Source organism: Colias philodice, chromosome 5 (genome assembly GCF_061535455.1).
Source record: "Colias philodice isolate Cphi_HAF_F1 chromosome 5, ilColPhil1 Martin Lab GWU primary, whole genome shotgun sequence".
Lineage (NCBI taxonomy): Eukaryota > Metazoa > Arthropoda > Insecta > Lepidoptera > Pieridae > Colias > Colias philodice.
This window is the reverse complement of record NC_143090.1, coordinates 10,379,924-10,402,526: the sequence shown is the minus strand read 5'-3', so window position 1 is coordinate 10,402,526 and position 22,603 is coordinate 10,379,924. Positions and strand designations below refer to the sequence as shown.

At 31.0% G+C, this 22,603-nt stretch overlaps 1 protein-coding gene across 2 annotated transcripts in view; it reads right to left on the bottom strand.

Annotated features, from left to right (window-relative positions):
• The window catches only part of LOC149488626 (uncharacterized), a 112,550-nt gene extending 90,847 nt beyond the window's left edge, over window positions 1-21,703 (bottom strand). Inside the window, exon 1 of one of the 2 annotated variants that reach the window (XM_089695169.1) lies at window positions 21,682-21,703. In XM_089695169.1, coding sequence (XP_089551295.1) covers window positions 21,682-21,685 — 4 coding nt within the window. In that variant the 5' untranslated portion in view covers window positions 21,686-21,703. Of the gene's footprint in view, window positions 1-13,324; window positions 13,459-21,681 lie in introns of those variants that run through there. The other variant, XM_089695168.1, reaches the window with a different exon arrangement.
• Between the last annotated feature and the right edge of the window lie 900 nt (window positions 21,704-22,603).

Below are 22,603 nucleotides of genomic sequence, written 5' to 3'. Positions count from 1 at the left end.
TTTTTTACCAATCATCAAGTAAAGCTTTTATCCCTCACAGCTACGTCTTGTAAATTGAAGAATCGGCCCTTAAAATAATAAGTGTATAAAACAGTCACGTCAATTAAAAAATGGATGTCGAAATCGGAAAATTTCATAAAAACGATCGCAGTTAACAATGGCAGACGCCTTTACGCCGGGGTTTGCTCAAGTTGGTAAGAAATGATCTATTGAATTCCAGAAACGTTTCCACTTAACGAATTGCAACTTTTTACTGAGTTGCACGTCTATAGAAGTTATATTCTTTGAGGTCAATTTTTACGATTTTTACTCCCGAGAGTTAGTGGAGTGTTATATGTTTTTAGTATGTATGTATAAGTCTTTGTTGTTTGGTTACTGAAAAGATGGACTTGTAAAAATAGTTTTATCAAAAAAAATTCTTAGATAAATTTTTGATTTAACGCTATCATAAAATATGTTTGATTAAATAAGTTTAACGTAGCCATAAAATTAAAATTAAAAAAAATAAACGCTTTTAACTAAAACGCGGTTTATTAGCAAACTGAAAAATAAAAATGAAATTCAAACATGAAGTGCGTTCAACGGTGATTTTAAGTTCACTGGTTTAATATAAGAAATAAAAATATTATTTTCAACACGGATTGTGATCATAGAAAAATTATTGATTTGATTTCTACGTGCTCTGTCGGGTTCATTATTCGAAGATTACTGATCTGAAGTAGCTATTCTAAGTCTAAATTAATACTATAATATTAATTCATTTTATCAATGATCTTGTCATAATTATGGGCCAGTTTACAATGAAAATTACGGCTTAACTTTACGATGATTAAAACTTTAAAATCATTTTTTCATAAAAGTTTGAACAAAAACGCTCCTAAAATATTAGTTAAAAATGAAATAGATATACTGTGTTCCATATTAGTGTCGCACTTGACCGGTTTACAGCTGTAACGAGTGGAACAATGAAAATGAAAAAAATGAAAAAATATGTTTATTTCATACACACAATTTTCAAATACAGAAAGTGGATGAGTCCTCCTAGTAAATTTACAAAAACCTGTATCAGGAGGACCCGCTTTTCCTTAACTAAAGTTTACAAATATAATACGTGTGCAGATGTATGTGTATAAGTGAGTGAGTGTGTGTGTGTGTGTGTGTGGGTATGTTTAAGCTATTAAGAATATTATAAAATGTAGTGTAGAAGCGCCTCAGTATCCTCATAGGAAAGTGTTTTTAAATAAACAATGCAAAAATATATTTTATAACTCATACAAGGCCATTAACAACATTGGAATCGTTAATACTTGACAGTTGTTGTAGCATATTTTTTTGTCGATAAGGAAGCGCTTGAGCGCCATCTCGCCTGATGGTAAGCTAAGATGTGGTCTAAGATGGTACGCGCTTCCCTAGTATGTACCCGTTGGCCGTTCACTCTACGCTTGAAGACCCCCCGAGCCCATATTGTACTCGTCGGGGAACACAGACTCGCCATATCCTTAACATAAGGATTAATTATAATTTATTCTCATTTTAATTACGACAATATTTACCATTGACCCTTGTTTGTAAACACTGCAGGAACACAGGCCTTTGAGGATTTAGGCTGTAATCTACGCTGGGTCATTAAATCTCATGTAAAAGTTTTCACCTACAAAGTAAGTACAAATTTTATGAAAATCTATCCTGTTATTCTTGTGTAATTTACTAAAAAGACACGAACATATTGTTACTGTAATATAACTTACATAAGCTTATGGCCTTTATGTAAGGTTTATTTTTTTACTGAAAAAATCTATCTGCATATAAAATTTTAGTTGAATGCGATCAAAGCAAACTCCCATAAAAATAATTAAATACTATGCACACAGTCTTATACTATACAACCCTTTTAACCATACACAGACATATAAATCCTCACACAATGAACTGTGACACCATAAAACCAAACAAAAACGTATCACAAAGTTGGTCCACAAACAGAACGGGGTACAATAGACATTACAAGAACTGACCTATCTACAAAGCGTAAGTATGATGCCAATAGAAGTTGTTTAAACAAAGCGGACTCGGTTCTATGCTTCGCTGCGTCTGTTACGCCAATAACTTCGCCAAGATAGCTTGAGAGATGGTGAGGAGTTTATTTCTTATTAATTTGTTTCGACTTCGACTAGCTAGTTGTATGTTAGGGGTGACGCTATAGACTGTGAATTACTTGTTTAGCTCTTAGGCTATATTATAGACAACGTTTTAACGTAAGTTTGTTATGTATATCATATGACGTGTAAAAAATAATATATACTTTCGAGTATGTTTTGTATATTTTGATAGTTTACTGAATTATAGATGTGTGAAGTTAAAAAATATTAATTACAACAGTGGCTTGACTAAAAAATAATAATAATATTTATAAAACTGAAAATAAGAATAACGTCGCATAATGCTTGACAGAAAATACTGAGGTCTGTTTCTATATTAAACATGAATGATTGTATCAACACGGCTAACCTAAAGGCTGTTGCGGGTAGGCCTTGACCTGATTAAATATAAGTACTATATATAGCTATTTAATAATAAATATTCAGAGTATAAAAATGAGTAAAATAAGAATACAAAAAGTGTGAGGATAGGGTTTATAACATGATTTTTGATGCTTAAGTTTCATTGTAAATCCAAGATGTGTTTTGAAGAAATTTATAAAATTATTTACTATAAATATTATATTATAATAATTCAGAGCTTATCTTTGCTTGATTAAAAAATTTGTAAATATTATCACATATTTTTAACCGACTTCAAAAAAAGGTTGAGGTTCTCAATTCGGCTGGTATATTTTTTTTAGTTTTGCTATATTGGCTTGTTCACAGATTACCGTAGCGGCTACGGTAATCTTCTAGGCTACGGCGTAGCCTATTTAAACAAAAGGTAACGCGAAAAAAAAATATACCGTTATAATAATATTTTACGAAATATTCAACTTCAAAGCTCTTAGACTACATCTCCTTGTTACATTTCGATAGTTCAGCGCAATATCAGTCCGGTTTTCAAATTCGACGAGAAATATTTTTCAGCGACAAGTTAATTAAAGATCGAGTTTATTTCATTTTCCATGCAATTTCGCTTTGATGTAAAGCGTAGAGTCGTTTTATTAGTTTTTATAAAATGGTATTTTTGTAACTTTGTTTGCAAATACCATCAAAAATTAAAGATTTAGCTCTGTTTTGTATGATAAAAAATGTTGAATGTTGTTGTTGTTCTTTAAGTTTAATGGGAACGAGTAATACTTTTCTAATTGCTTCTCTAGAGGTTTTACGATTTCAGTTTCTGTTATTCCGAACTAATCTCTTGAATAGCTGAATTACTATCAATTGAACTTTCTAGAGATTTAAATATATATTTTATAATATCTCGAACGAAGTGAGGGGCTTAGCTTGTATAAAATAAATATATATTATGTCACTAAAAGTGAAGAACCCGTAATTTGGTTTACTCTTGATCCGGGTTTGATCTTCAAATTATGTTCTTTAGAACGGATTAACTAATGTGGGCTTCCGGGTTTCTCTGTTTCCAAGAACTGTGATAACTTTATTCTAATAATATTAACTATTTAAAATACATTTTAGGATAATTTTTGCCATTTAGAACAATGTTAAATTAATACATTTGTTGTGGTTTTTTGTATACTTAGCTTATGTTATAATTTATAATGTATTTGATCAACTTTGTTTCGTTTCACAAGTCCGCATTTTTACTGATGTGCTATTAGCTGTTACAAACATAATAGGTATATTAATTTTTGACATGTTTTAATATTACTGATGGCTGTCTATTATAACATCATGCTACGATTAATAGTATCAAAGCATCAATGCTGTAAAAGTACATTTTGAAAGCAGAAATTTTCGGGTCAGCTAGTTTACATTAATATTTTTTTGTAACAATTTAGTACAAAAACTTTCTGAACCTCAAAAATATACCAGCTGTAAGCTGTATTATTCTTGACTATCATAGCGTATATTTTGATTCCAGGTCAACCCTATAGAGCGGCTAGTTACATATACTTAGAATCTACCTATACATTTAATAAAATCGTAGGAAAATCAAAACTGAACCGTGAATAATTTCCATTGATACCGAAGAAAAAAATATAGTGTTTTGAATTTTTATTTATTTGTTTGTATGTTTGTTCTACGTCAATTTATATATGTACTAGCTTTCCGCCCGCGGCTTCGCCCGCGTTTTCAAAGAAAAACCCGTACAGTTCCCGTTCCCGTAGGATTTCCGGGATAAAACCTATCCTATGTGTCTATCCAAGTTACCATATGTGTGCTAAATTTAATTGTAATCGGTTTAGTAGTATTTGCGTGAAGAGTAACACATACATATACCCACAAACTTTCACATTTATAATACTAGTAGGATGTAGAGGTTACATTCAAGTTACAAACGATCATTAATACAGAATTCATCCACTTGTATGAACAATATCATATCTTACAACTATGTACGTCATTAGAGAACTTTCCCCATTACTGTGTTTCGAGTTTGCGACATAGACTTCAGTGTTATATTACTATCGAATAATAGTTAAGCACTAATTGTTATTTCCCAATTATATTATAAGTTGTAACGTTACCAATTTTCCTGATATCAGAGGTTATGATGTCTTATATCAGTATTATTTCCAATGTGAAAGAAAAATAGAGCTATATAAGTCGTTTAGCGCCATCACTTGTCCACACTGGAAACAATACTGCTTTAAGACTTCAGGGTAATATCGCAGATATAAGCAAGAGATTAAACGTTACAGTGCTATAAACACTTTTTTTAACCGTTCCCAAAAACGATAGAAGCTTATTTTTATCAAACTGGAATCAGTGCTTCATTTATTTATTTATTTATAATACTTCATTGTACAAACATGAATGGACAAAGCAGAAAAAAAAAACAAAATTACAAAGTCATCATTTGTACAAAAGGTGGCCTTATTGCTGAACAGCAATCTCTACCAGGCAACCTGGTAGGAAAGGAAATGTAAGAAGGTTGTGGGATAGCGCAAAATAAATGACTATAATTACAATTACATATAACAATATGTTTCATGATTTGTTTCTTTTGGCAACTACAATAAATAACTTGCTATAGATAGTAAATCAAATAATAACCATCACAAGACATGATAACACGCCGAGAACATGCCTCCATACCCGATATTTAAAATACCATACCAAATAACCGAACTATATATTCTCGTCGATTAAATTCCCAAATTCCGTAAAATAAACTATTTCCGGATCACTAAACAAAATAGCAAACAGCGTTCTCAAGCCAATTTTAAGCGAAAAAGCTCGTTAACATAAAACCGCAGGTTACAAAAAGGAATATTTAAAACTGGTCCAGAACAGGTATGCTCCAAAGAGAATATAATATAATATTTTAGAAATTAGCTCGAGCTGTTATGGGGATTTTTTTTTTTAGTATAGGTCGGCAAACGAGCTTGCGCGTCATCGTACAGAAAGCTGAGATGATTGGCGCCGCCCATGAACAACCACAGACTCTGGAGTACTGTGGTTGCGTTGCCGGCCTTTGAGGGAGGAGTACGCTCTCTTCTTAAGGGGGCGCATAAAGCAAAATAACCAATCTTCTATTAGATGATACGTGTAATATGCAAGACCAAATCTAAAAAATAAAATATATATCAAACTAGATTATATGTTCAACGATTCTGTTTAATCAAAAACATAAAATATTAAAATTTACTCGATAAAAAAAAATCACCAAGTTAGCTCTAATTTTCACACTTTTACGTTTTCTACTTGACATGGTAATACTTATTATGATTTTTTTTTTCATAAACAATTATATTAAAACATTTGCAAGATATTTGTCAGAGCATTTTGTGTAATTACTTTTAGTTTTGGTTTTATCTGCGATAAACCACTTTTATCGTGACAAAATCAAACGTTTATCTCGAGAAAAAAAGAGCGCCAAAAGTGGTTTATCGCAGATAAAACCAAAACTAAAAGTAATTACACAAAATGCTCTGACAAATATCTTGCAAATGTTTTAATATAATTGTTTATGAAAAAAAAATCATAATAAGTATTACCATGTCAAGTAGAAAACGTAAAAGTGTGAAAATTAGAGCTAACTTGGTGATTTTTTTTTATCGAGTAAATTTTAATATTTTATGTTTTTGATTAAACAGAATCGTTGAACATATCATCTAGTTTGATATATATTTTATTTTTTAGATTTGGTCTTGCATATTACACGTATCATCTAATAGAAGATTGGTTATTTTGCTTTATGCGCCCCCTTAAAGTAATCCAAATTGTAGTCCTTGAGAAAAGCCGAATTTGGAAGGTCGTTCCACAGATTGTGTTTTCGTAAAAGTTCGTAGTGGTTAGTTTTGTTATGTATTGGGAATTTGGTTTGACTGTATCGTAATTAGGGCTTGTGTTTCTTTTATGTTGTGATTATTACAATTCATTACATCGTACTTACAGCTAAACACCAACACGAACAAAGTAAACAGAATATTTTAAACTAGCTTACCGCCCACGGCTTCACCCGCTTTGTCTAAAACCCAATAAATTATATACTAAAACCTTCCTCTTGAATCACTCTATCTATTAAAATTAAAAACCGCATCCAAATTCGTTGCGTAGTTTTAAAGATTTAAGCATACAAAGGGACATAGGGACAGAGAAAGCGACTTTGTTTTATACTATGTAGTGATTACAGTTATATAGGCTCAAGGTATCTAGAGCTTAGAGATTAAATTCGCACATAGAGGCGGTAAAAACATCCATACTCTTAGCTTTATGATAAAAATAACATTTCATTACTTAATAACATATACTCTTGCTATTGAAAGTCCATCATTTAAATGTAACTTTTTACTAATTTAACATTATTCGTTATCAATAAAATATATTTCAAAAAAGTAGATTAAAAATTGAGAAGAAAAATTTTCACCGAAAAATCCTAACAAAGTGAAACAGGAGATAGAAACTTGTGTTGAACTAGCGCCATATGATCGTTGATAAAAATATAGTTCAACCAAATTTCCTCGATACACATTCAATAAGGTACACAGAAGAAACCATAATATGTACCTACGTTAAAATACCAGCAAAAGAGCGAACGTCCATCAATCATTGACTTCAACTCAAGAATTCAGCTCATTTGAATATAGTTTGTTTAACTGCAAATTTGAAAAGTTTCGTACGTAAAATATCACTCCTCTAGAAATTCGATAAAACAGAGAAATGGCGATACGATGTTTTCAGTAAAAGAAACCTTTCCAATACCTTTACAATTTTTCTGCGACGTCATCGCTTAATTCCGACTCTGAATAAATTCCTTTACAGGTACGTAACGTCTAATACTTTTCAATGCATATTTCACAGCATCTTAGAACATCTCATTGTATAAAAAAACTAGTTTAAATATCTTTTTAAATATCTTCTATCTATTTACTGTACTGAAAGTAAAGAAAACTTCTTTAATAATAATTCGTCTACATCGTTTATAGACCGTTTTGATAGTAAATGAATACATACATAATACAGTCGTATAAACATACTTTCGAGTAGGTATGCAGGGATTTCAGGTACTATCTTAAAGACTCTACCTAACTAAGAGCCATTAGAAAACTCGATAATTACCCATCCATACTAATATTATAAATGCGAAAGTAACTCTGTCTGTCTGTCTGTTACTCAATCACGCCTAAACTACTGAACCAATTTGCATGAAATTTGGTATGGAGATATTTTGATACCCGAGAAAGGACATAGGCTTTTATTGCGAAATATGTACCACGGGCGAAGCCGGGGCGGTCCTCTAGTAGCTTATATGTTTGGAAGCTATAGTAAATACAACGACTAATAAAAGATAAACATGCTAACATTTCTAAGTTAGCAGCTATCACTCATCATATTAATCCGGGATTTAAAAACGCTCCCAAACTAAGCTCCGCAATATCGCAATTGCCAAAAGCTATAAAACATTCAAAATAATCCGCTAAACCTATAAAAATTATGACATATCCCATACGGCCACTTTATTTCATCTCTATTTCAATTAATCTAAAAAAAATCTAAGCCCGAACCAATTTCCGAACGGCAATTTGGTACAGAATAAAAACAAATGTACGAGCTTAAATGACAACGCTTTTCATGTTTTTAAACGTACCGTATGACCTGTGTTACTTGCAGTTCTGATAAACAATTACATTTTTAGTTACAATAAGTTTGGAAGTTTAGTAGTGAAATCTACTGTAATCTACTAGTAATACTCGTCATATGAAGGAAAAGGATTTGATTTTTGATAGTATGTTTATAGGTAATAAGATTATGATCGGTTAAAAACTTATTTAGATCATCTTACCTTTAGGACGTTTAACTTTTCCTTAGTAAGGCAATTTCTTTAGTTTTATCCCGGTTCAAAGTCAATACGAGAGGCTTGTCGTCAATATTTGACATCAAAATATATATTAGGTACCTATAAACAAGTATTATTTAGTTTATATAAATAATATAAACCCACCCAAAGCATTGAATAATCGAAAACAATATTTAGAATTGCATAATGATAGTATTCATATTAATTAAATCGAATGCTATGAATGTGTTATCTCAATTTATATGTGTGTAAATGCATTCGTATTTACTATATATTATAGGTATGTTTTCAATGTTAAAAAAACGACGCAAGTTTCAAGAAAATCGATTAAGTAGCTTAATAACATCTGTTTTTACAGACTTCACATTCTCAAGTAATTTTTGTAAAATGAACATTATTATCAAAAGAATAAAGATTCAAATTAATTTGAACCGGCTCAATAAACGTAGACATCTAACTCAAAAATCAGGTCACGAATATGTCACCTAATAGCTCTGTGATTCGAGCGAAATTAAAATCTTAATTTATTTTAGTAAAAACTTAATCTCCTTGACTCTGAAATTAGATTTACCTAGAAGCCAAAAATCATGTAGGATTTAAATTCTAGTAAAAATTCGTTAGCTCTCTAGTTAATTTCTTACTTACTTAAATACTAGAGTGGCGTAGGGACCCAAAGTGAGTCTTGGCCTCCGACAATAAGAGCCTCCATTTGACTCTATCCTGCGCCATCTCTTGCCAGTTTTCAATCTGGAGTGTGTGCTCACAAGCACACTTGCTTGTGTGCTTATTTAGTTCTTATGCTACATATACATATACATTTACTTATTTTTTTTCAAATAACAAATTTACAAATTACTTTCTCCTCATAAAATATCAATACTTTTACAATCAACGACTGTTATCCGCGATTTCGTCCACATGGTCAAAAGAAAGTCCCATGAGAATGAGATATTTCACTGCGGTAAAAAGTACCCTATATAACTCTCCATCTATATCCGTAACTGTCCTCAGGTCCTAACTATCTACTACAGAATCGTTGTGTTGCAACTGAATTCAAATGATAGAGATTATTATTAAATCAATAAATATATGTTTTAACTATATCTGTACATAATGTAAACGGCATTAAATTGTTCAATATATTCACGTTCAAAGTATTTATTTATTCAACTTCCATTAATTAATAAAACTACATAATATACGTTTTTTAATCATTACCATCATAAACATAAATTTGTTACCACAGGTAACCAATAGTAATAACTTTGCAAAATAAGCGACGCAACGTAATTAAATATTTTAAACTTTCAAGTTATTCGAGGAACCTCGAAAAAGTTCATAAATTTAACTGAGAGCGGCCAAGTGTTTTTATTAAGACAGTATGGCATTCGGTTCCTAATTCATTGCCGCTATTTAACTACAGCTGAGTCGGTATACTATGTTTTTCCTGTGACTTTGCTTGGTTTTTAACACGCTTTTACAGTAGAACGCCGATTGTCCAAACGCTGATTAACCGAATCGCCGCTTATCCGAATCGGTCCTAAGCGTAATATAATTCTGTTTTTTTTTTAATTCAGAGTAATTTTTACTACTATTAATTTTATTTAATTTTAAAGAATAATAATATTATGTAACCCTTTTTTATAGTGGGGAAATCTTCCAAAGATACCCACGGCCCCCGGGGAAAGGAGCCGTGGGATATGTCGGATTCTTACCGACTAAAACCCCACTGTGTTCCGTCGAGCCGCTTTAATGATGGCACCGCGGGTATTTGTTAGAATTCTTCCGCGACCCCCTCGGCGGCAGCCCATCTCCAGGCCAGGCGCAAGCCAAGAACAGGAAAGGTGGTTTGCCTGCTCTTCCCTCCCTTTGGCGGCATGAGCGGAACACTTCTCAAGTCGCCTCACCGCACCGGACGATGGATTAACCTAAATGTAATGCGTGGTGCATTACATTCACACCATTCACACCATAAAATATGTAATCCTTATGGTTTTTCGGGTTTTCTGGCAGAAATCGCTTACAGCGATAAGACCGCCCTCTGTACATATTATAACTTGTATCACTCTTATTTTGTAAAGTGCAATTAAGATTTTTCATTAATTCATTCATTCATTCCATTTTTATTTTATTTTGTTGTAACAAGTCGAAACTCACATGTGTCTATATACAGGGTGTAATCGTTAAGTGTGCACAGGCGATTATTCCGTAACTATTACAGATATCAAAAAACTTTAAACTGATATCGAAAGTACTTAACCTAATGAGTAAAATGGCCATAATAAATTTTTAAAAATAATACGAGAAATATCTAAAAAATTAACTTTAAACCCTCCCATACATTTAGTATGAGATATGAATATCCCATGTACATGGGTTGATCCAAAAGTAATGATAATCAATATTAAACAAGGTCATTACAGTTAAAATAATTATGTATTTCTCTAGATAGTCTTCTAACTAGATAATATACTTCGATATTTTTTTTCCTTAACTTAGAAAAAAAAACTTTGACTTCATCTACAAAAACCCCTCAAAATCGGCCATCACTTCGCTGTCGTCTTAAAATTTCTTGTATCGACGGTGTTTCTTGTGCCGAGGTAAGAGATAGAATTAACTAGGAGCTAGATCTTACAAACAGGGTGGGTGTTCAAGCATTTTCAATGCCGATTTTTGATTGGCAGCCATCGCAACTGACGCTTTGTGATCTGGTGCGTTGTCTTGGTGAACCAACATTCAAGACCGAAGTTTGCCATGTCTCTTTTTCTTACTAACCTACCCGCAATCTTTTAATTTGGTCTGTGTAGTAAGAGCCCTGTGTAGTAGTGGCTACCTTCTTAAAATATTCCACATTTCTTCAGCGTCCCAAAAAACTACGGCTTTAATCTATCCCACTAATTTTCACTTTGAAAATCTTCACCGTCACTTTGGAAGCTCGCATCCAGGCCATTGATTGTTTCTTGGTTTCAGCATAAACATGGTGAACCCAGGTAACGCCCATGGTCACAAATCGTGACAAAAAATTATCCTGATCTCATTAAAAATTTAGAAATTCACCCTCTAAATGTCGAATCGTTGTTTCTTCTTTTCGTCGGGAAACATTCTGGCTCGCACTGTTCACATTAAAATTAATGTTAATACTTGGAAACGTGGCCTGTAGATATAATTTTTTTGTGATAACTTAGTGATTACATGAGCAAGCATAAAACATTTATTTTATATTTTTATGTGCACAGGAAATACCCAATTATCATTACTTTTGGATCAACCTATACATTTAATATGAAAGATTTTAGCTTTTTTTTTTGTTTTTTTGGTTTTCTGCTTTAATTACTTCGCATATTTGGAGGGAAGTTCATTTAGAAACTGTAAATAGACCTCCTCATTGTATTGCACAATAAGGACGTCACTTCGAAAATCTACTATGAATACAAAATGTATGGGAAATAAATTGTATGGGAGCGTTTAATGTAACATTTTTGGTTATTTCTCGTTTTATTTTTAAAAATTTATTATTGCCATTTTACTCATTAGGTTAAGTACTTTCGATATCAGTTTAAAGTTTTTTGATATCTGCAATAGTTACGGAATAATCGCTTGTGCACACTTAACGATTACACCCTGTATATTTCAACTATTGGTTGAAAGCTAGAGACAAGACTCTACATTTTTTCTTAAATAAAGTTTATTAAAATAGCTCTACTTCTCCTGTATGTTTGTAAGTTTCCATCTCTTTTAGGCTCGATTTAAACCCACTTTAAACATAAAGATTTAATTAAAAATTTATACACTTATCAAGGGTCGCGGTCGGTGACAATAGTACACTAATTTCATGAGTGTACCTCGTGCATGTGTTTTTGTTTTTTAAACTATGTTTATTATTACCCAATACTAAAGTCACTTTGTACAACAATGCAATATCTGTTCTGCCATGTAGGCCTTAACTAAGAAAAGGTATAACTAAGCTAGAATACCAGCAAAATTACTAAGTTTGCTTAGGTTTCTTTTCATTAATCAAAACGAATTGCTAAGCTTTTAGTCCTGAAAAAAAGCTCGCAAGCAATTTTGAGGCTAAAGCTAGAAGAAAACTAACACGTTTCTTCAACAATAAGTAATTATATCAATAAGCTTTCAGACACTAATAACTTTTGATATAATAAAAATTATAAGAAAAAATATGTTTACTAGTTTGTTCGTAACGTGAAAAATTCACAGTTACTTTCAATTGAATTTAATTAAAGTAATTAAATTTCATATCTGCAAAGATATAAATGTTCTAAAATCAGGCTCTCACATGTTAATCTTATATATAAAATTCTCGTGTCACAATGTTAGTCCGCATACTCCTCCGAAACGGGTGGACCGATTCTCATGAAATTTTCTGTGCATATCGGGTAAGTCTGAGAATCGGCCAACATCTATTTTTCATATGTACCACGGGCGAAGCCGGGGCGGACCGCTAGTTAACATTATAAAAAACAAAATTAACTAAGAATTCGATCAATATAATAGCATACACATCCGCATATGCGTGTTTATTAACATAGCGTTTTAACAATTTGAAAAATAAAAATCACGTTCAAATAATTTTAAGTGTCTATAACTTAGTATACTTATTATTATTCTTATTAGATAATATAATATAAAGTTTGGTAGAGCATTGAATTTTACTGCTCTCTTACTATGATATAAATCAAAATATATACTATTTAATGTGTAGATAGGTAATAATCAGATCAATAAATACAGAGCATTAAAATAATTATAATGATTCATAACGAAGCGCTATCAGTAAATATCAATTAAATACACACAATGTATATTGAAAAGATTCGTATCAAAAATAATTTATGTAAACTATACTACCGATACACACTATATGCAAATTGAAATAAATAACAAAAAAACTCACCTTGAAATATAAACAAAAGTTGAATAAAAACTGTGAACATTTCTTGCATCTTTATCACACACTACACACTAAATAAAAATAAAAATCGCTTCATTTACAAAACATCGTATCGCGTAATTATTTGAAATGGAACAGACGTCCGCCCTCTACGGCTGTTTGCTGAAAACTGAAGTGTACAGCATCAGATTTTCTTTCTCTGCAAACCGGTATGGTAATAACTGAGTGAACTGCCTAATTTTGATCGCAGTAATAGTAACTTCTGTAGTCTGTGCCCTGTGGTCCGCTTTCCTTCATTTCGGATTCAAAATGAATATCGAGTCAATTTTAACGTTGGAAGATTCATTTTTTAATAGTCAGTTCATTGAATGGTGTTAATTTGAAACAGTTGTTTTCAAAATACATTTAAATGATTTTACACAAAGGGTTATTATCATGTTATTGTTGAAAAATCAAGTTTCTATTGTCAAAACGTACTTTTGTGTTGTCAATCAGCAAGCTTTCTATTTTGGTGACATAATGAATTCACGATTAAATATTTTAATTTTACACATTGAAACTGCGTTTTAGTATTATTATTTAAACTGAACATTATTAGGTTTCTAAATAAATATGATTTGATTCAAAATAAGCGTAGTTTAATTGATAAATATTTGAATTTGAGCTTTGAGTTTTGAACATACAAAATATTGTGTTATTTACCTACGTGTAAAAGTCCCTGAATAAACTAATGTGTAATATTATGATTATGATTAGGTTAATTTACCTTAATTTTATTTCAACATATAAAACTGCTTTAATTCTACGCTTTATCAAAAAACCTGTTTTGGTCAAAATCTTAATCTTTATATTTTGTTTATTTCTAAAGATTAATTTGACCATTCCTAACTTCGACAGCAAATAATATTTTAATATTTCATTTTAACTTCATTTACGTAAAACCTGACTGAATTTCATACATAATTATTGTAGATGCCGTACGTCGATTTTTCAGTCATTTAGTCCTAAATTCCGTTTCTTTTTATATTCAGATGTGACAGTGATAAGGGTATGACGATAATTAAACCTATATAAAATTAATTATTTTACAGTGTGAAATTATGTACCAACATTCTTCTAACTACTGACTTAAAAAATAGGTTCTATGTATGTTTAAGAGTAACTTTAGCGAGGCTGGCACTGTTAAGTGTTAACTAAGCATTTTATTTAACCGAAGCGATATGCCTACAAAACTTCAAAATGATAGGTATTGGAGAATTGCAATTGCCATATCCAATACATTAATGGACCAACATACACACGACTATAAAATTTTGTATATACATATTTTATAGCTAGGTTTTAAGCTATAATTTACTTTCATAATATGGGCAGATTTTATACCTACATCCGATACGAAACGAATGTATTATTCGAGTGATTGAAATTTCCTATTAAATATTCTCAAAGGATGGATCTTTCAACAGCTGATGTAGAGTCTCATCTTATTTAATTTGGTTAAAATAAAAACGATATGTAAGCTATATTTTGAAATTTAAAAGTAATACTTTATCCAGGGCTTGAATTTCTTATTTATCTACCCTATTCGTATCTTCTTGTCTAATGTCTACCCCTTTGTATATAATAAATACAATAGGTTCTTTATTTTATTATGAACCAAAAGGTTATATTTGAAAAAAATCTCCATAAAATATTTAGTCCATGTTAGAAAACATATTTTTACGAACATCGTAAATTGAGGTAGGCATGTCGGTTGATTGATTTTTATTGGGAACCGACAAAGAGAATTGGCAATCCTAAATCCAAATTTATATTTATACTATTCGTATGAAATTTTACAAAAATCGTGACGCGAAAAGCTCTAGGTTATACAATATACATATTATATAAATTGCTTTATCGATGTCAATATTTTTCAGTTAACAGTAGATATTTATTATTTTCAAACGTTATAGAACTAAAATTTGCAAAAAATTCAGGATTGGATTTGTCCTATCGATTTTTTATTTAAATATATTCATAATTATGAGCTTATATACGTTTCTAATAGACATAACTTCTCAACGAGAATTATTATTTATATATTTTTCATCATGAGCTTATTTTCTGTTCTATCTCTACAGACAACTGCCAATTATATGGGGTTTAAGAAAAGTGTGGGTTGGCAACGTCAAATGTCGTCTGACTTTTTAGTTAAACATGTCGATTTAAAGTCGATTCACTTCCACCGTTTTTAACATGTGAAGTAGACAATCCTACTTATACTAAGTAATGAACTCGAAAGTTTGTAAGCATGTATGGATGTATGTATGTAGGTATGTCTGTTACCCTTCACATTTCGCAGAGCATGCAGTGTGCATTTATAAGCTGAGAAATCGATTTAATTTTTTAAAGTTCCAACTTCCATTATAACTGTTAACCTGAATGATCTAAAAGGATATACATATTTTGCATTTAATTGTTTTATTTTTAATATTTACCTAAACGTTAATACCATTATCCTGAACGATCTATTTAAACCAATAGTTTCCAAGACATATCCATACTAATATTATAAATGCGAAAGTAACTCTGTCTGTCTGTCTGTTACTCAATCACGCCTAAACTACTGAACCAATTTGCATGAAATTTGATATTATGGAGATATTTTGATACCCGAGAAAGGACATAGGCTACCTTTTATTGCGAAATATGTACCACGGGCGAAGCCGGGGCGAACCTCTAGTTAGCTATATTTTATGACTGTAAAATTCAAACTTAAGGGGTTTAAACTGCGATTTATTCCGTATTACGTAGACACTCACAGCGGACGTAGTGAACATGTTATTTATTGCTTAGCTCTACGCCCATTTCTATTATAAGCAGCTCATATGAAGTTTACAAAACATGAATTATTGGTCCATGGCCTCGCTTAGAGGTTTATAACCTCGGCGAAAAGCAGTCTCAAAAATACTTACAGCGTGTAAAATTTTATCGTCTTAGTGCTTTCTTGTGATTTTACGAGTATTAAGGTTTAGAAATAAAAGATTTATGACGAGTTTAAAGTCCGATGTAAGTACCTTTGCTGTAATGTCCTTGGCCTCGAAATGTCAGATTAAAGAAGGCCATTAATCACGTTTTAAATCCTTTGCGAAGTATTTTAATTTCTACATTATTTTGCCAATATTATAAACAGTGTCATTGCGAAATTATAATACTTAATAGCCTACCAAAACTGTCATAAATATTATAACAATTTAACTTTACGTGAATTCACGTATATACTATAAAATAAAACGAAAAAAAAATCATCCTTTGTTATAAATAATAAATCAATCGGGATTTTTATTCTGTAGTATTGAATGTCTGTCCTTGTAATAGAAGCGTCTAACGTTAACAACATCGTCAATATCTTAGACAACTCTTTCAAAGTAAACGGGCGTTTTAAACGTGGCGATTTTCTTGATAATATAATTCCAATTTCTAAATTCATTCGTTTATGGAACTAGTTTCTTAAAGTTTAATTGTTTCTTTAAACCGACCTGTCTGTTAAATGTTTTGTTTGAAACATTATTAGAAACATGAAACCTAAACGTACCTACATGATTATTTACAGTACCTATATTTCACAGTACACTTAATCTATGTACCTGCGCTCTATCTATGTATGCTATGTATTTAATTTGAATATTTTTTTCGTCCCCAGAAATAGTTTAATTTAAATTTTCTTTAAACTTTAATATGAAAGTAGATGAAAAGTCTTATAAACGCCGCTAGACAGTATTTTTAATTTGACTCTACCGAGAATCATACTCACCACCACTACTGAAGGCTAACCCGTGCCTATAAAAACTAGCTTAATACTAAACTAATTATTTAAAATAAACGCTCGTTTACAACAAAAACTCCACTTAAACAAACACCGCCGTCCTTTTTGTTATTTTGATGGTTTGATTGAGTTTGGCGACCTTCTTATTAGCCGTTTTCAAAATATATTTATTTATGATACTATAATAATATAGGATAATACTCGTATCATATAAATTTAAAATAATGGAATATGTATTTATTTGCTAACATTTCAGAAGTTTAAATGTACCTACATATTATAAATTTTTATTTATTCTAGTTCTTAGCACAATAAAGTTTTATGTTAAGCTCTTCTATTCAAATTATTCATATTATTATGATTAAAGTTAAGTATTAAATATTATGATAATTTTAAAAGTTAATAAATTATCGAAGTAATTTAGTTATCATACATAACCCCTTTCCTTTCCCTATTTTGCTATTTAATTGCATTGAATGACTTACACTTTATTATCTTAGATTTTAGAAGATTTCTCAGAATTACACACTTTGCAAAAAAGGAGTGGTAAATCCTGCTTCAACTTTTTAATCACTACCAACTCATATAGTCCGGGATACATCGCCCATTTTTGCAAGTGATTACTATCAAGCTAATTTTTCGTGAGTAGCTTTATTTTGATGAGATGCCCAATAATTTCATGTATGAAACTCTCGATTGTGGTAGCTACCAGAGGAAACAAGGATAAAATATTTTGATTTGATGGTTCTCAAATATTAATTACTAACTGAATGTTTTTTTTTGTTCAATCTCAAGAGAATTATCTAAATTATTCGAAAAAATATTTGTCCTACAAAATCTATGGTTTGATCAAAGAGTCCCCCTTTCCAATGTGTATCGATAACGAAGTCATCATAAATGATTACTAACCAGCTGATTTTTTTATTTTCACTTATTTAATACTTATATAATTCAACAGACATATTGTCCTACAAATTGCGTAATAAATATTTGAGAACCGTCAAATCAAAAATTTTTATCCTTGTTACCTCTGTAAGCTACCACAATCGAGAGTTTCGTTCATGAAATTATTGGGCATCTCATCAAAATAAAGCTACTCACGAAAAATTAGCTTGATAGTAATCACTTGCAAAAATGGGCGATGTATCCCGGACTAATATTATCTTAGATTTTAGAAAATTTCTCAAAATATCAGAACTACACATACATTACCTACTCCATATTGTTATGGAACTGTACTGCATTTTTAGTCTTGCATTCATTATCCACATAAAGAAACCTCTTTGCCCGTTTTTTCGGTGATAACGAGGTACCGAATAAGCTGAAAGACTTCATTTTGGAGTTACATATAGCTGTACAAATTGCAATATGTATCTATACTAATATTATACAGCTGAAGAGTTTGTTTGTTTGTTTGTTTGTTTGTTTGAACGCGCTAATCTCGGGAACTACTGGTCCGATTTGAAAAATTCTTTCGGTGTTAGATAGCACATTTATCGAGGAAGGTTATAGGCTATATATTATCACGCTACGACCAACAGGGTTGGAGCCACGGGGGTGAAACCGCGCGGAGCAGCTAGTTATGTATACAACCAGTACTAGTTAATGCAGTTGAGATCTGTAGGATATCTCGAATTTCATGTTACTTACCCGAATTTTATAAAACGGTTAGTAGAACTTTTAAAGGACATGTGAATGACAACTTTAGAAACACGACAGTTCACTATGGAAGTTTCTAGAAACGTTCTGCAGGCAAAAGTTAATGTGAGATGGTTTCACTCTTAAATGATCTCTATTTTATACAGAACAAGCGCTATATTTCTAGTTGTTGAAAATAGGTTCATATCGTTTATTCTTCCTATAAACTTCTCTAGTACTAGTAGATTAAGATGAGAAGGAAAGCTTCAGATGAGAAGATAATCAGCCGTAGCATAAATGAACTGTCTCCTTTAAAATATTTTTATGTTTTATAAATACTACAGAAGAAAAGTTAAAAGTCGGAATATTATAGGTTTTCTTTCAATAAATACAATACATAAGAAGAAGTAGTTTTAAGCCATGAGTTGGCAGACTATTTCTTTTCCAATAGTCACTTTGATGGGCCAATGCCCTTTCAATTAAAAATAACAGACTCCACATTTTAAATTAAATAAATAAAATACCAGACTCTATAAATCTAATTTAATTAAAACTTTATAATCAAAATAAGCCGATTCGACTTTAATTAATAGAAGCAATGCTAGAATTAATTGGTGCATTGGTTTATAAATTCATATTTAAGGGCGTAGCACTCCGGTAGGTATAAGTAGGTACATGTCGATTTTCATACACCAAATATCGGCTTCATTAATTAAATACGGAGTACATCGTAATTTGTAAAATGTTACGGTTATATAACCAATAATATTTAGCAGAATTGCTGGTGTAAATAAGCTAAAACTTTCGTAGAACTAAACGAAATTTTAAGGGAATAGGGCCTATGAAATAATATTATACGCTACGAATTCACAAATTTTTGGCGTTTTAGCTAAAAGATTCATTTAGAAACTAATTACATCTTCAGTCTTCTATATTTTTATTTAAAAAGCAAATGTTTCTGTCGGCTCTTCTCTGTAAAAACTACTTTCCGAACCGTTTCAAAGACGTATAGAAGAAGTCTAACTGAATCAATAAATATTTAATTTTTTATTATAAATTATGAAGAAATTGTAATACTTTCTGTGGCAGTCAGGTGAGTGGGTGAGAAGAGTTCGAGTCGATGCATGCGTTCCTATGTCAAATACATAAATATTTTCTATTATATTGTGTCATTTTGACAGCTGACGTCATCATTCACACAGAATAATGAAAATGTCCAAGTTTGCCTTAAATTCGCAAATTGCGTCAGGTAATGAACGAATTAATATGAACTTTATATAAAATGCTGAATTTATTCAACATTAATAGCGAATCATTTCCGTGTAATACTTAACGTAACGTGTCTCGCTGTAATCACCGGAGTGGACACAGTAATTTGCTTCCATGATACGACATTACGTTTATTTTAATACGAGAGCACGGATATATAGATCTGGAAGTAACTGCGTGCGTAGGTCAACCGCTGTTTATATTATTTAAAATGTACCTATTACGTGTCTGAGTAGATACATAGTTAACCAAAAATTAAAAAAAACGACGTGTGGCACTCGGGGACTGCCGCGGTAAAGCTATTGCATAGCATGCCTTCAAGCCACACCTCCGTGCCCGTCGGAGTGGGGAGCGTGAGGTTTTTTCGTAACGGAATTTCTATATTCGGTCCCCGCGCTCAAGGCCCACGATAGAAGCTATGCAATAATAAACAAAATTATATATTTATAGAGTTTACTAGGTTCTAGCAGAGACAAGAATCCGAGTCAAGCATTAATAAATAACTGATTAAAATATCATATAAACGATTCCTAGCCACAAACACATGGCTAATTTCCACGTAGCAGATAGTGTAGCGAATTCATGTAGAGTTCTAGAAAATTCACTTAACAGTTTGAAATTTGCTTAAATAATATAGTACATATAAATTTATAAAGAATAGAAAAAAAAAATTTATAAAGAATAGAAAATTTATAAAGCATTTGAATGCCATAAAACCAAAAATATAAATTTAATATAGTACAGTTATTTCATAACTATCATTAATCTAGCTATTAAATAAGGGTACACTTACGCAACAATAATTAATAAATCGTTGACCTTAGAAATAAATTAATATTCATTAATTAATAAAACCCATAGGATTAAACAAATATTATTAAGAAAATAACCTATCTAGTATCTATGTATCCATGTGCTAGAATAAATCCAAGTGGCGTGTTCAAACTGGGCGCGATTTAATGTTCCTGAACCCGTTGTAATTTAGTAAAAACGTTCATGATATTACTATTGAAGGATGGTAGTTATATGGTTAATTATTAATTTATTTTAATTTACTATTTCTTTCTAAATAACGGGGTAAGTAATTTGTAAATACAAGGAAATTTGTAGGATTGTATTTAGTTAACTATTTATAGAAAGAATTACAAATATTTATGTAGTGAATTACAAAGCCATGAATTTTATTTTCTTAATTAGATAATATGTCAAATTTCTAATTAGAGCTTAATTCATTATATATTTTTCATGTTAAGTTATACATAATTATGACCAATTATTATACATAAGGTGGTGTTTATTAAATACTAGAATAACTGGGTGTTATCCCAGATAGTTATCAAAAGAAGGGTGCTACTGAAAATCATCATTGCAGTCAAAGCAGCCTTATAATTGTTAAATAAAATATGTGGTTATGCTTTTAGCGTATATTATGAATTAACAATTTTAGAATAAATATATTAAATATTCAATTATTATTTACTTCTTTTCATTTATTTTTCCATATTTCATGAATTAATCTTTATAATATAAATACAAAGGACTACAACAATCGAAATTATCGAAAATTTATGCGAAAGATATATTACGATAATTATTTTATATGAAATACAAATAATATAATTGAAATATTCTTAAAAATACTTACCCATTTTACCGAAGAGACAGTTCACGCGAAAATATCAGCCAATATGAACGCATTGAGTAATTAATTCGAAGGGAATTATCGGACGGTGACGCACGGCCTCAGTAGGATTACAATAAAATTGGTAATGAATTTGGGACAGAAATAGTAATCATTAAATATAATTAAATTAATTCATTGAATTATAAATAATATCTGTAGAATATTAACTATTTGTGTGTGTTATGATTATGACAACAATGAGAGCTTATGAGCTTATTCTGTAGATAATCAATATATTGTTTTCTTATATGGGTAACATTTTTGAAAATGTTTTGATCATACTGATGAGCTCGCGATTTTACCCGTACCAAAAGCTAATCTTTAACACTGTAAAGTTTCATAGACATCCGTTCAGTAGTTTACCGCGAAAGGGACTGCTTTCCAAATCGGTGGTAAATGTTAAAGTTACGTAATGATGATTCGAAAGTGCTTCTAAAAGAAGTCTAATAGAATAAATAAATGTTTGAGTTTGAGAGTAGGTACCAAATATCCATGCAATGACGATCCTTTCAAACTTTCGTGTTTATAATTCCTATTAGCAGGATAGAATAAACATTTGGACTAGTTCCACTCAATGAAATCCAATCATAAACAATACACGAATCGGAACGCGTTAAACCGTAATAGCTTATTTTTTATTGAGGATAATCCTTCAACTTTCATCCGATCCAATAAATATTTAACTGTTTTATGGCTTTTGTCAATTGATTCATGAATGAAAGGTTAAATATCGGTTTTGTTTTATCAATCAATGTCAATGACATTCAGGTAATAATGACAAACCCATATCGGTCAATTAAGGAAAGCTGGCATGTTCACAGTACTCACACTTATGCAATTTCACTTACAGTATGTTCAAAAATAAATGCGACTCTAGTTTCAT